Here is a 12,626-nt window from a genome sequence, read left to right as displayed (position 1 = left end):
ATGGCATATTACATAAATTCATGGCATATTACATAGATTCATGGCATATTACATAAATTCATGGCATATTACATAAATTCATGGCATATTACATAAATTCATGGCATATTACATAGATTCATGGCATATTACATAAATTCATGGCATATTACATAAATTCATGGCATATTACATAAATTCATGGCATATTACATAAATTCATGGCATATTACATAAATTCATGGCATATTACATAAATTCATGGCATATTACATAAATTCATGGCATATTACATAAATTCATGGCATATTACATAAATTCATGGCATATTACATAAATTCATGGCATATTACATAGATTCATGGCATATTACATAGATTCATGGCATATTACATAAATTCATGGCATATTACATAAATTCATGGCATATTACATAAATTCATGGCATATTACATAAATTCATGGCATATTACATAGATTCATGGCATATTACATAAATTCATGGCATATTACATAAATTCATGGCATATTACATAAATTCATGGCATATTACATAAATTCATGGCATATTACATAAATTCATGGCATATTACATAGATTCATGGCATATTACATAAATTCATGGCATATTACATAAATTCATGGCATATTACATAAATTCATGGCATATTACATAGATTCATGGCATATTACATAAATTCATGGCATATTACATACATTCATGGCATATTACATACATTCATGGCATATTACATACATTCATGGCATATTACATACATTCATGGCATATTACATAAATTCATGGCATATTACATAAATTCATGGCATATTACATAAATTCATGGCATATTACATAAATTCATGGCATATTACATAAATTCATGGCATATTACATAAATTCATGGCATATTACATAAATTCATGGCATATTACATAAATTCATGGCATATTACATAAATTCATGGCATATTACATAAATTCATGGCATATTACATAAATTCCATATCATTGCTGTTGGGCAGAAACCTCTTATCTCCATATTTAAACTTTTTGCATTTTTTCAAAAAATATCATATGATCGTACTTGATCATACTACAGTTGGGTGCCACCGATATTGTCCCTTATCATTTGACCCATTTAGGCCTGACCTCAAAATTTTAAAAAATCCTTCTAAATCCTCCAGTTTTCTGAAATAAATATTTTCACGATTTTTCAAAAATAGCTATGAGCTTGTAGATCTGCTATTTTTCAATAGCTAAATTATAACAATGTTTAAAACACCAAAAGGGGTTCCCGCCCAAAATGGGTTAACTGTCCTTTTGCGCAGATCACGCAAACCTCAGCAAAAAGAAAAGGACAATATCGATGGCCTCCAACTGTATAGCATCGCAACAACCTCAGTTTGTACAAAGGTTTATTTTAGGGATCGACCATATAGACATTTTGGCCGATATCCCATTACCGGTGGAATTGTGTGTTTGATACTGATACTGATATTGCATTGTTTAAGACTGATATTGCATTGTTTAAGACTGATATTGCATTGTTTAAGACTGATATTGCATTGTTTAAGACTGATATTGCATTGTTTAAGACTGATATTGCATTGTTTAAGACTGATATTGCTATTACTGATCTGATGGCAGAGTTATCATGCAACCCTAGTTGATCTGGTTCTCTTTCAACATGCAGTTTCCTGCCTGCAAAGTCAGGGGGCAGCAACTGCACGAGTCTATTTAGTTGCACATAAAATGTTGCGTATGGCCCCGACGGTTAGCTCAACCGTCTGGACAGCCAGGCTGCTAAGCCAGCCGGACGACGTGCCGCGGGTTCGACTCCCAAGCCCGACGGCCTTTGCCGCGTGTCACTTCCCATCTCTCTTCCCCTTTCCTGTCTAATTACTGTACCCTATCAATAAAGGCAAAAACGCCCAAAAAATGTATCAAAAAAAAATAAATGTTGCGTATCACTCAGACTCATGAGAGTACATTTTTCACATTTGGACACTTGCGACCTTTTGGACTGAAACAAGGGGCCATGTTCCCTGGGGCTTATTTTTCAAAAGGTCAAACCTCTCGAACAGAAATGTTTCCAAACGCACAAGTCGAAAATATTTCAGCTCAAACGTCAAGCAGATAAAAACGCCACGCTTGAATGCGCCGCCGCAAAGTTAATGCCCAACTTTACGCTGCGCTGCCGGTGTTTCCAAATACTGTATGCGTCGCTCCCATTATAAACAATTCAAAACCTATGTTGCGCTTAGAAAAAAATAAAATAAATACAAACATCTTGGTGGACCCTAAAGGCACCTGTTACTGTTTGGTTGGGGTGTTAACGTCTCTCTCTCTCTCTCTCTCTCTCTCTCTCTCTCTCTCTCAGAAGTTGTCGTGCGATAGGCCGAGTTCCGATGGAGATGTGCCCCATGAGAACGGACACACCGACTGCAAGGACCAAGGTGAGGAGCCTGTGTGTGTGTGTGTGTGTGTGTGTGTGTGTGTGTGTGTGTGTGTGTGTGTGTGTGTGTGTGTGTGTGTGTGTGTGTGTGCGTGTGTGCGCGCGCCTTGATTGCACATGCCTCCGTGTTACTTAAACCCCCTCAAACCAGGACTTCCTAGTACTGAGCACCACCACCATACTGTACATTCAATGTTATGTAACCACTTAAGCCCTACAGTACTACTTTGTAGTGTGTCTAAAAAGAAAGAAAGAAAACAAAGACAGAACATAGATGAACTACATACAAGCTCACATGGCATTGCATTGTGGTGCGTGCGTTGTCAAGGGTGTCAAGTGCCCATATATGGAGATTTTCAACATCAACGTGCACTGATTCACGCTTAGTCCCTATTCAGTCCAGCTCCTACACCATCAACTCCAGCTGCTGAGAAAGGGGCTGAAACTCGTAACATGAAACCAAATGGACTCGAGAATTAAATTATTATACATCTTGCATTACTTAATTTAGAAGGAGTCTACACAATGTACAAGAGAATGTAGAATAATTGTTATTTTGATCAACGTTTGCCTGTTATCTGTCCTATGGTACCAACATCAACACGGCATGGAATTGTAGGCAAAATCTTATCCAACGACGACACGATTCTTTAGTGTTGGGTCTGAGAGGCTAAATCTCATCAAATGTTGGTCTGTGGCTGAAATGCCGAATAAATAATTGACCTTGATGTGGAAAAAGGTTGAAAACCACTGTCCTAGTGGATAGAATGCAAGCCTGAAAACCCTGAGCTGAAAACCCTGAGCTGCGAACAGAACAGGCACGTTGACAGTGAGGAAGTAACCGGGCAACGGTGTTCCCAAAGCCGTCAGCAGGATGCTGAGGAGGACACACTATGTAGCGTCTTGCCAAAAAGTGCAAGTGCAAAAAGTGCAAGTTCCATGCTACAAGCCGGGCTGCAGAGACGCCTTTATAGTGTAGAGAAGTTGCCCCAAAATGGGGACGCCAAGATGAATTTGGTTAAAAAAATATATATATAAAAAAATTGAAAGACTCCCCCGCACAACAAAACAACACTTTTGATTCTGGTGGGAAAAAATATCAACTTCCAATAGGCTTCAACTTGATTAATGGCCAGCCTTTGAACAAAATTAGTAGCCATTAGAGAGAGTGCTAGAACAAGATCTGTTGTGATCAGTCTGGGAAACAGGACAACGAATTGTACTAAAAATTAATGTCCTTAAATCCTGGCTATCAATCCCAATACATAAAGCCTTGCTGTGAGCCCTCAGCTGATGATGATGACGACGCCGGGGGTCCCCATCCCTAAGGACCGGGACAAGGACCCGCAGAAAGCAATAATATCCATCACAAAAGGATGGATTTATTATCGAATGAATGGATTTATTCAGTGTGTATATGTAATGGAGGTGACATGTCCCCATTTTGAAGATGTGTACGTGCCAATAGGTGAACATAGGAAACTAGAAAAGGTATGTGTGTGTGTGTGTGTGTGTGTGTGTGTGTGTGTGTGTGTGTGTGTGTGTGTGTGTGTGTGTGTGTGTGTGTGTGTGTGTGTGTGTGTGTGTGTGTGTGTGTGTGTGTGTGTGTGTGAGATCAAATAGATTTTTTTTTTTTTTACAGTCTTTTTCTCGCTTCAAATGTTTTCAAAAACATTCTTGAGAGCAACATTTATAAAAAATGTTTATTACCCAGTGTTGTGACTGACATATCTCCCACGGGGGCATGTGATCGTCTGCACCAATGACGTGGGTTTTTTTTTCTCTGCACATTCAGCACGACAACTTGACGATTGTGTAATAATTATCTACCGTATGACACTGTGGTGAATGCAGTAACACGCGCTACACGCAGCCAGCCCATGCGACGTGCTGCCAGATAACTAATCATCTCCAAATAAGTGCATTTTTCACGTCTTGCAGCATGTTGCCCAATATTAATCCTTTACCCAAAACGTATTTCATTTTCACGAGCTGTCTCGTGCGGTAGATCACAAGTTGACTGTTTACCAAACAGTGTGGCTGGGACCCCTTTTTGGGTTGCGGACCAATTTTTGTATAGGTCACAAGTAAACATCCCCTTTTTTTACATTTCCTACCAAGAAATACGAATGAAAAATGTTAAAAACTATTGCAAAGTATTTAACACTTTGACTACAGAACTACCTGCGCGGTGAGGTATAACCCTAAGCACACCAATGATTCGACATCGACGACATGCAACTCCTGTTCATACGACAGACTAACGTATGGCCCCCACATGCAACTACTGTTCATAACGACAGACTAACGTATGGCCCCCACATGCAACTACTGTTCATAACGACAGACTAACGTATGGCCCCCACATGCAACTACTGTTCATACGACAGACTAACGTATGTCCCCCACATGCAACGACTGTTCATAACGACAGACTAACGTATGCCCCCCACATGCAACTACTGTTCATAACGACAGACTAACGTATGCCCCCCACATGCAACTACTGTTCATAACGACAGACTAACGTATGCCCCACTCATGCAACTACTGTTCATAACGACAGACTAACGTATGCCCCCCACATGCAACGACAGACTAACGTATGCCCCACACATGCAACTACTGTTCATAACGACAGACTAACGTATGGCCCCCACATGCAACTACTGTTCATACGACAGACTAACGTATGTCCCCCACATGCAACTACTGTTCATAACGACAGACTAACGTATGCCCCACACATGCAACTTTACTGTTCATAACGACAGACTAACGTATGCCCCCCACATGCAACGACTGTTCATACGACAGACTAACGTATGTCCCCCACATGCAACGACTGTTCATAACGACAGACTAACGTATGCCCCCCACATGCAACTACTGTTCATAACGACAGACTAACGTATGCCCCACACATGCAACGACTGTTCATACGACAGACTAACGTATGCCCCACACATGCAACTACTGTTCATACGACAGACTAACGTATGTCCCCCACATGCAACGACTGTTCATAACGACAGACTAACGTATGCCCCCCACATGCAACTACTGTTCATACGACAGACTAACGTATGCCCCCACATGCAACTACTGTTCATAACGACAGACTAACGTATGCCCCCCACATGCAACTACTGTTCATACGACAGACTAACGTATGCCCCCCACATGCAACTACTGTTCATAACGACAGACTAACGTATGCCCCCCACATGCAACTACTGTTCATAACGACAGACTAACGTATGCCCCCCACATGCAACTACTGTTCATAACGACAGACTAACGTATGCCCCACACATGCAACTACTGTTCATACGACAGACTAACGTATGCCCCCCACATGCAACTACTGTTCATAACGACATACTAACGTATGCCCCCCACATGCAACTACTGTTCATACGACATACTAACGTATGCCCCCCACATGCAACTACTGTTCATAACGACAGACTAACGTATGCCCCCCACATGCAACTACTGTTCATAACGACAGACTAACGTATGCCCCCCACATGCAACTACTGTTCATAACGACAGACTAACGTATGCCCCCCACATGCAACTACTGTTCATAACGACAGACTAACGTATGTCCCCCACATGCAACTTTACTGTTCATACGACAGACCAACGTATGCCCCCCACATGCAACTACTGTTCATAACGACAGACTAACGTATGCCCCCCACATGCAACTCCTGTTCATACGACATACTAACGTATGCCCCCCACATGCAACTACTGTTCATAACGACAGACTAACGTATGCCCCACACATGCAACTACTGTTCATAACGACAGACTAACGTATGCCCCCCACATGCAACTACTGTTCATAACGACAGACTAACGTATGCCCCACACATGCAACTCCTGTTCATAACGACAGACTAACGTATGCCCCACACATGCAACTACTGTTCATACGACAGACTAACGTATGCCCCCCACATGCAACTACTGTTCATAACGACATACTAACGTATGCCCCCCACATGCAACTACTGTTCATAACGACAGACTAACGTATGCCCCACACATGCAACTCCTGTTCATAACGACAGACTAACGTATGCCCCACACATGCAACTACTGTTCATACGACAGACTAACGTATGCCCCCCACATGCAACTACTGTTCATAACGACATACTAACGTATGCCCCCCACATGCAACTCCTGTTCATAACGACAGACTAACGTATGCCCCACACATGCAACTACTGTTCATACGACAGACTAACGTATGCCCCACACATGCAACTACTGTTCATACGACAGACTAACGTATGCCCCCCACATGCAACTACTGTTCATAACGACATACTAACGTATGCCCCCCACATGCAACTCCTGTTCATAACGACAGACTAACGTATGCCCCCCACATGCAACTCCTGTTCATACGACATACTAACGTATGCCCCCCACATGCAACTACTGTTCATAACGACAGACTAACGTATGCCCCCCACATGCAACTACTGTTCATACGACAGACTAACGTATGCCCCCCACATGCAACTACTGTTCATAACGACATACTAACGTATGCCCCCCACATGCAACTCCTGTTCATAACGACATACTAACGTATGCCCCCCACATGCAACTACTGTTCATAACGACAGACTAACGTATGCCCCCCACATGCAACTACTGTTCATACGACATACTAACGTATGCCCCCCACATGCAACTACTGTTCATAACGACAGACTAACGTATGCCCCCCACATGCAACTACTGTTCATAACGACAGACTAACGTATGCCCCCCACATGCAACTACTGTTCATACGACAGACTAACGTATGCCCCCCACATGCAACTACTGTTCATAACGACAGACTAACGTATGCCCCCCACATGCAACTACTGTTCATAACGACAGACTAACGTATGCCCCCCACATGCAACTACTGTTCATAACGACAGACTAACGTATGCCCCCCACATGCAACTACTGTTCATAACGACAGACTAACGTATGCCCCCCACATGCAACTACTGTTCATACGACAGACTAACGTATGCCCCCCACATGCAACTACTGTTCATAACGACAGACTAACGTATGCCCCCCACATGCAACTACTGTTCATAACGACAGACTAACGTATGCCCCCCACATGCAACTACTGTTCATAACGACAGACTAACGTATGCCCCCCACATGCAACTACTGTTCATAACGACAGACTAACGTATGCCCCCCACATGCAACTACTGTTCATAACGACAGACTAACGTATGCCCCACACATGCAACTCCTGTTCATACGACATGCTAACGTATGCCCCCACATGCAACTACTGTTCATACGACAGACTAACGTATGCCCCCCACATGCAACTCCTGTTCATAACGACAGACTAACGTATGCCCCCCACATGCAACTACTGTTCATAACGACAGACTAACGTATGCCCCCCACATGCAACTACTGTTCATACGACAGACTAACGTATGCCCCCCACATGCAACTACTGTTCATAACGACAGACTAACGTATGCCCCCCACATGCAACTACTGTTCATAACGACAGACTAACGTATGCCCCCCACATGCAACGACTGTTCATAACGACAGACTAACGTATGCCCCCCACATGCAACTCCTGTTCATACGACAGACTAACGTATGCCCCCCACATGCAACTACTGTTCATAACGACAGACTAACGTATGCCCCCCACATGCAACTACTGTTCATAACGACAGACTAACGTATGCCCCCCACATGCAACTACTGTTCATAACGACAGACTAACGTATGCCCCCCACATGCAACTACTGTTCATAACGACAGACTAACGTATGCCCCACACATGCAACTACTGTTCATACGACATACTAACGTATGCCCCCCACATGTAACTACTGTTCATAACGACAGACTAACGTATGCCCCACACATGCAACTACTGTTCATAACGACAGACTAACGTATGTCCCCCACATGCAACTACTGTTCATAACGACAGACTAACGTATGCCCCACACATGCAACTACTGTTCATAACGACAGACTAACGTATGCCCCACACATGCAACTACTGTTCATACGACAGACTAACGTATGTCCCCCACATGCAACTCCTGTTCATAACGACATACTAACGTATGCCCCCCACATGCAACTACTGTTCATAACGACAGACTAACGTATGCCCCCCACATGCAACTACTGTTCATACGACAGACTAACGTATGCCCCACACATGCAACTACTGTTCATACGACAGACTAACGTATGCCCCCCACATGCAACTACTGTTCATACGACAGACTAACGTATGCCCCCCACATGCAACTACTGTTCATAACGACAGACTAACGTATGTCCCCCACATGCAACTACTGTTCATAACGACAGACTAACGTATGCCCCACTCATGCAACTACTTGGTGACAGAATCGTGCTTTTAACTGGACATATCACACACAAGCGCCGAGATGCAACAAATATCTGTTTCCACCATAGTTATATATAAACGGTTTCCACAGCAGGGATTTTTGCGACGTATTGTAAACCGTTTTTTTTGCGCGATTTGGCGTAAAGCGACACGCAAGACAGAAGTTTCAGTCTGAAACAGAAGCAAGGGGCCAGTGAGGCTATTCAACGTTGAGGCGCTCGGCCCTAGTGGTAGGAGGAGGGACTACAGGCGGACCCGTGGATTCATGACCGGGAAACCCCGTGCAGCTGGGCTTTAACATTGAGCGCTCGGTTGCACTTCCGCATTTGACCACCAAGATTTGGTGGTCAAATGCGGAAGTAGACGTTCTGAGACGGTACTTCCGGCAGTCTTCCGGGTGCTTCAAAACGCCACTGAGCAACTTCCACTGACATGAATAGCTGGGGGGGGCGGAGCTTCGCGGCAGTTCAGTCTCTATCCTTTTATATACTCTAAGAAAACAGAAGCCTCTGTGTTTCTGAGCCAATCAGAGCATTGCATCCCTTCAGGCTATGGGACGTTAGTGTCTACGTTACATCCGCACGTGGAGTCTTGATTGTTTAAGAGAGACAGACGGCCACCAAAGCATGTTTGCTACTACGTGGCTTATTTCTAAACCTGTTTTCAGATACATATTTTAGCACGCTGATTAAGTTTAAAATGAGTAATGGCCTCCACTGTCTGGATGTCATCTTGAATGGGATTAAAAACGGAGTGGTTCTGTAATCAAAATCAGCTGTGTTTGGAGGAAAGTCCAGCAATGCGAATCAAACAGGTGAATGGAATCAAGATTCATTACTATTCATAAGGGGAGCGGTACGTCATCATGCAGCACGTTTTCATTCAAAGGAAGTAATTTAAATTGGATGTTTATGGACTTGATATAAAAATACAGTACACGCACACACACACACACACACACTCACTCACACACTACAGACCACGCTGTGAGACGTGACCAAGGAGGCTAAGACTGTTGTAGATCAGGCTCGCCGACTCGCTTCCTCGTTTAAAATCACTGCTGAAGACCCATATATATAAAGCTGCTTTTACTTCTTTAAAGTGACTATTTTTTTTCTATTTTTTTTCTCTTTGTGACGTAATATTGCTTTCCACCTCCACCACCAGGCAGGGTCGGTCTCTCTCTCTCTCTCTCTCTCTCTCTCTCTGATACCGGCACCAAACCTCAGATTTCTAGACTAGAGGAAGGACTCCTTTTAAAGCCTAATCAGCATAGCATTCCTTCCATGGTTGGTAAGGCTGAGCGTTACTGATTCAGTGGAATCAAATTAACCTGATCACAGGGTTTTTTTGCTCTCTTCTGAGGGGGAAAACCCCCCAGAAAATAATAATAATAATAATAATTCCCCCTTTTAAAAAGCTGAAGCGCTTTCACATCTGTGTGTCTGGTTTCCACCTTAGGCCTTGGTGTGTGTGTGTGCGTGTGTGCACGTGTGCGCGTGTGTGCGTCACGAGGGAAACCATATAGCAGCAGAAATTGAGTGCAGATGGCTCCACATTGAATTAGAGCTCATCGCTGGCTGTCGTGTGTGTGTGTGTGTGTGTGTGTGTGTGTGTGTGTGAGACTGTGTGTGTGTGTGTGTGTGTGTGTGAGACTGTGTGTGTGTGTGCGCGAGTGTGTGCAGGGATAGTGTCTGACACAGATGCTCAGATACTGAAGTGTGTGACTGTGTGTGTGTGTGTGTGTGCACGAGTGTGTGCAGGGATAGTGTCTGACACAGATACTCAGATACTGAAGTGTGTACTTGCGTGCGCGTGTGTGTGTGCGCACGGAATCATTCCAGACACTTGAGTTTTAGCTGTCTTGGTCTAATGACATCAGTGAAGGGGAATGTTTTTTCACCCCTGCTTTTGAAACCCCCTCATTCAAGCTCTCTCCTCTCTTCCCCTCTCCTCTCCTGACTCTCTCTCTCTCTCTCACACACACACACGCACGCATGCACGCACGCACGCATGCACGCAGCAATGTGAAATGAAAAGTCCAGAGTCTCTTCTCTCCAGTGTTAGCTGGGTGATACAGTATACTGTGTTTGTGTCCCACTAGGACCAGTGCCAGCCGTGTTGAGGGGCATAGCATTTGTGTGTTTTCACAATTTCAGAAAACAAAAGATGCTGTCTGTGTGCGTGTGTGTGTGTGTGCGTGCGTGCGCGTGCGTGCGCGTGTGTGTGAGAGTGCGTGTGCGACATGACCAAGGAGACAGACCCCTAAGACTGTTGTACGGCACGCGGCAGGTCAGCCGGTCGGTGCACGCCATACAACGAACGTGTGCGGTGCACCGCCTTCCCTCGGTCAGAAAGTAGGGCAGCTGTCCTCGTTACCGGACGGGGTTGGGGCGGGGGGGGGGGGGGGGGGGATTCAGCCACAAATTAGCTGCTCAAAATGACTCTGAAGTTTACAGACGATTCACGAGGGGGATTCCTTCTGTCTGTTGTTGTTGTTGTTGTTGTTGTTGTCGTTGCTGCTGGTGGTGGTGGTGGGTTTTTTGGTCTTGGTTCTTTCTCTCTGTCTTCTTCCGTTCTTTTTTTTTTTCCTGACCCGGGCGGGGATAAATCCCGGCTCAGGGCGGACACTTTAACCACAAGGCCACTGAGCTGGTACCACGTATGGTACGGTACTTTGTATTGGTACTTCAGTACCTTTCACCTTGCAGCACAGAGAAGCAGCACCATTATTACAGTGTATTTGTCGGGTGGAAACCCGTCAAATAAATGTTGCATATCTCCAACATCGTTACTGTTAAGGATTCAAATTCAAAAACGGCAAAAGTATCAGATGGAAAATCTCGAACATGCAGATCTGCTCCATTTGATGCTCTCGTGGGACGCTCAAGTTGACCGTTCATTTAAAAGAAAACGCAACGAGTTGAAATATGGAGACAGCAACGAGTCTTTTTTTCTTTCTTTTTTTTCATCTCATCTTCTCGTCTCGTCTCTCTCAGGGAAAGGGAAGAAGAGTGCGGAGGTGAAGCAGAAGAGCAGCACGGTGGGCAAGGGAGCGGGCAAGAAGATCACCAAGATCATCGGCCTGGGCAAGAAGAAGCCCTCCACCGACGAGCAGACCTCGTCAGCCGAGGAGGACGTGCCCACCTGTGGTAAGACACACAAACAAATAATGATAATGATTAATACAAATTTAAAAAAAAATAATATCAAATAACATGACTAGGACATGTTGCCCAAGCTTGTTAATAAAAAAAATATCTTGAAAGAACTGAGGATAGTACAGACTCTGATATGTGACGGTAAGTTATTCCAAAAGTGTGGAAAATTGGGCCAATGTTGTCCTGAAGAAAGCAGAATGAAGATCAATGGATGCTCTGGTGTAATATTTATGGATTTCGTTATTAAAATGGAATACATTTTGAAAACAGGCTGGGAGTAGTTTATGAATTGATTGGAATAAAAAAAGAAATGCATATTTGAAGTTTGTTTATATCAAAAATGGGAAGAATTTTCAAAGACTGAAACAGAGGAGTGGAACTGGTGAATTTGCTGGAAAAAGTAATCATTTTGATAAAGCGTTTTTGTAATAAAAAAATACAATTAAGATTAGACATTACTGTCCCAAACCAGTAATTTTTTGGGTTAACCCCCCAAAAAATACTTATTTCTGCCAATTACACACCCCACGGAGCCTTGAATTCAGGGAGATTTTTATTTAAAAAAAATGTGTCGCATTCATAAGCCACAAAT

The 12,626-nt window shown here is 43.7% G+C and overlaps 1 protein-coding gene across 1 annotated transcript in view; it reads left to right on the top strand.

Annotated features, from left to right (window-relative positions):
- Positions 1-12,626, top strand: part of afap1 (actin filament associated protein 1) — an 82,193-nt gene that overhangs the window by 41,668 nt on the left and 27,899 nt on the right. Inside the window, 2 exon segments of the mRNA XM_079491547.1 lie at positions 2,360-2,435; positions 11,873-12,025. Of these exon segments, the coding sequence (XP_079347673.1) occupies positions 2,360-2,435; positions 11,873-12,025 (229 nt within the window).

The sequence above is a fragment of the Electrona antarctica genome (genome assembly GCF_951216825.1).
Source record: "Electrona antarctica genome assembly, chromosome: 21".
Lineage (NCBI taxonomy): Eukaryota > Metazoa > Chordata > Actinopteri > Myctophiformes > Myctophidae > Electrona > Electrona antarctica.
The sequence above is the reverse complement of the archived record's forward strand: the minus strand, read 5'-3'. Positions and strand labels throughout refer to the sequence as shown.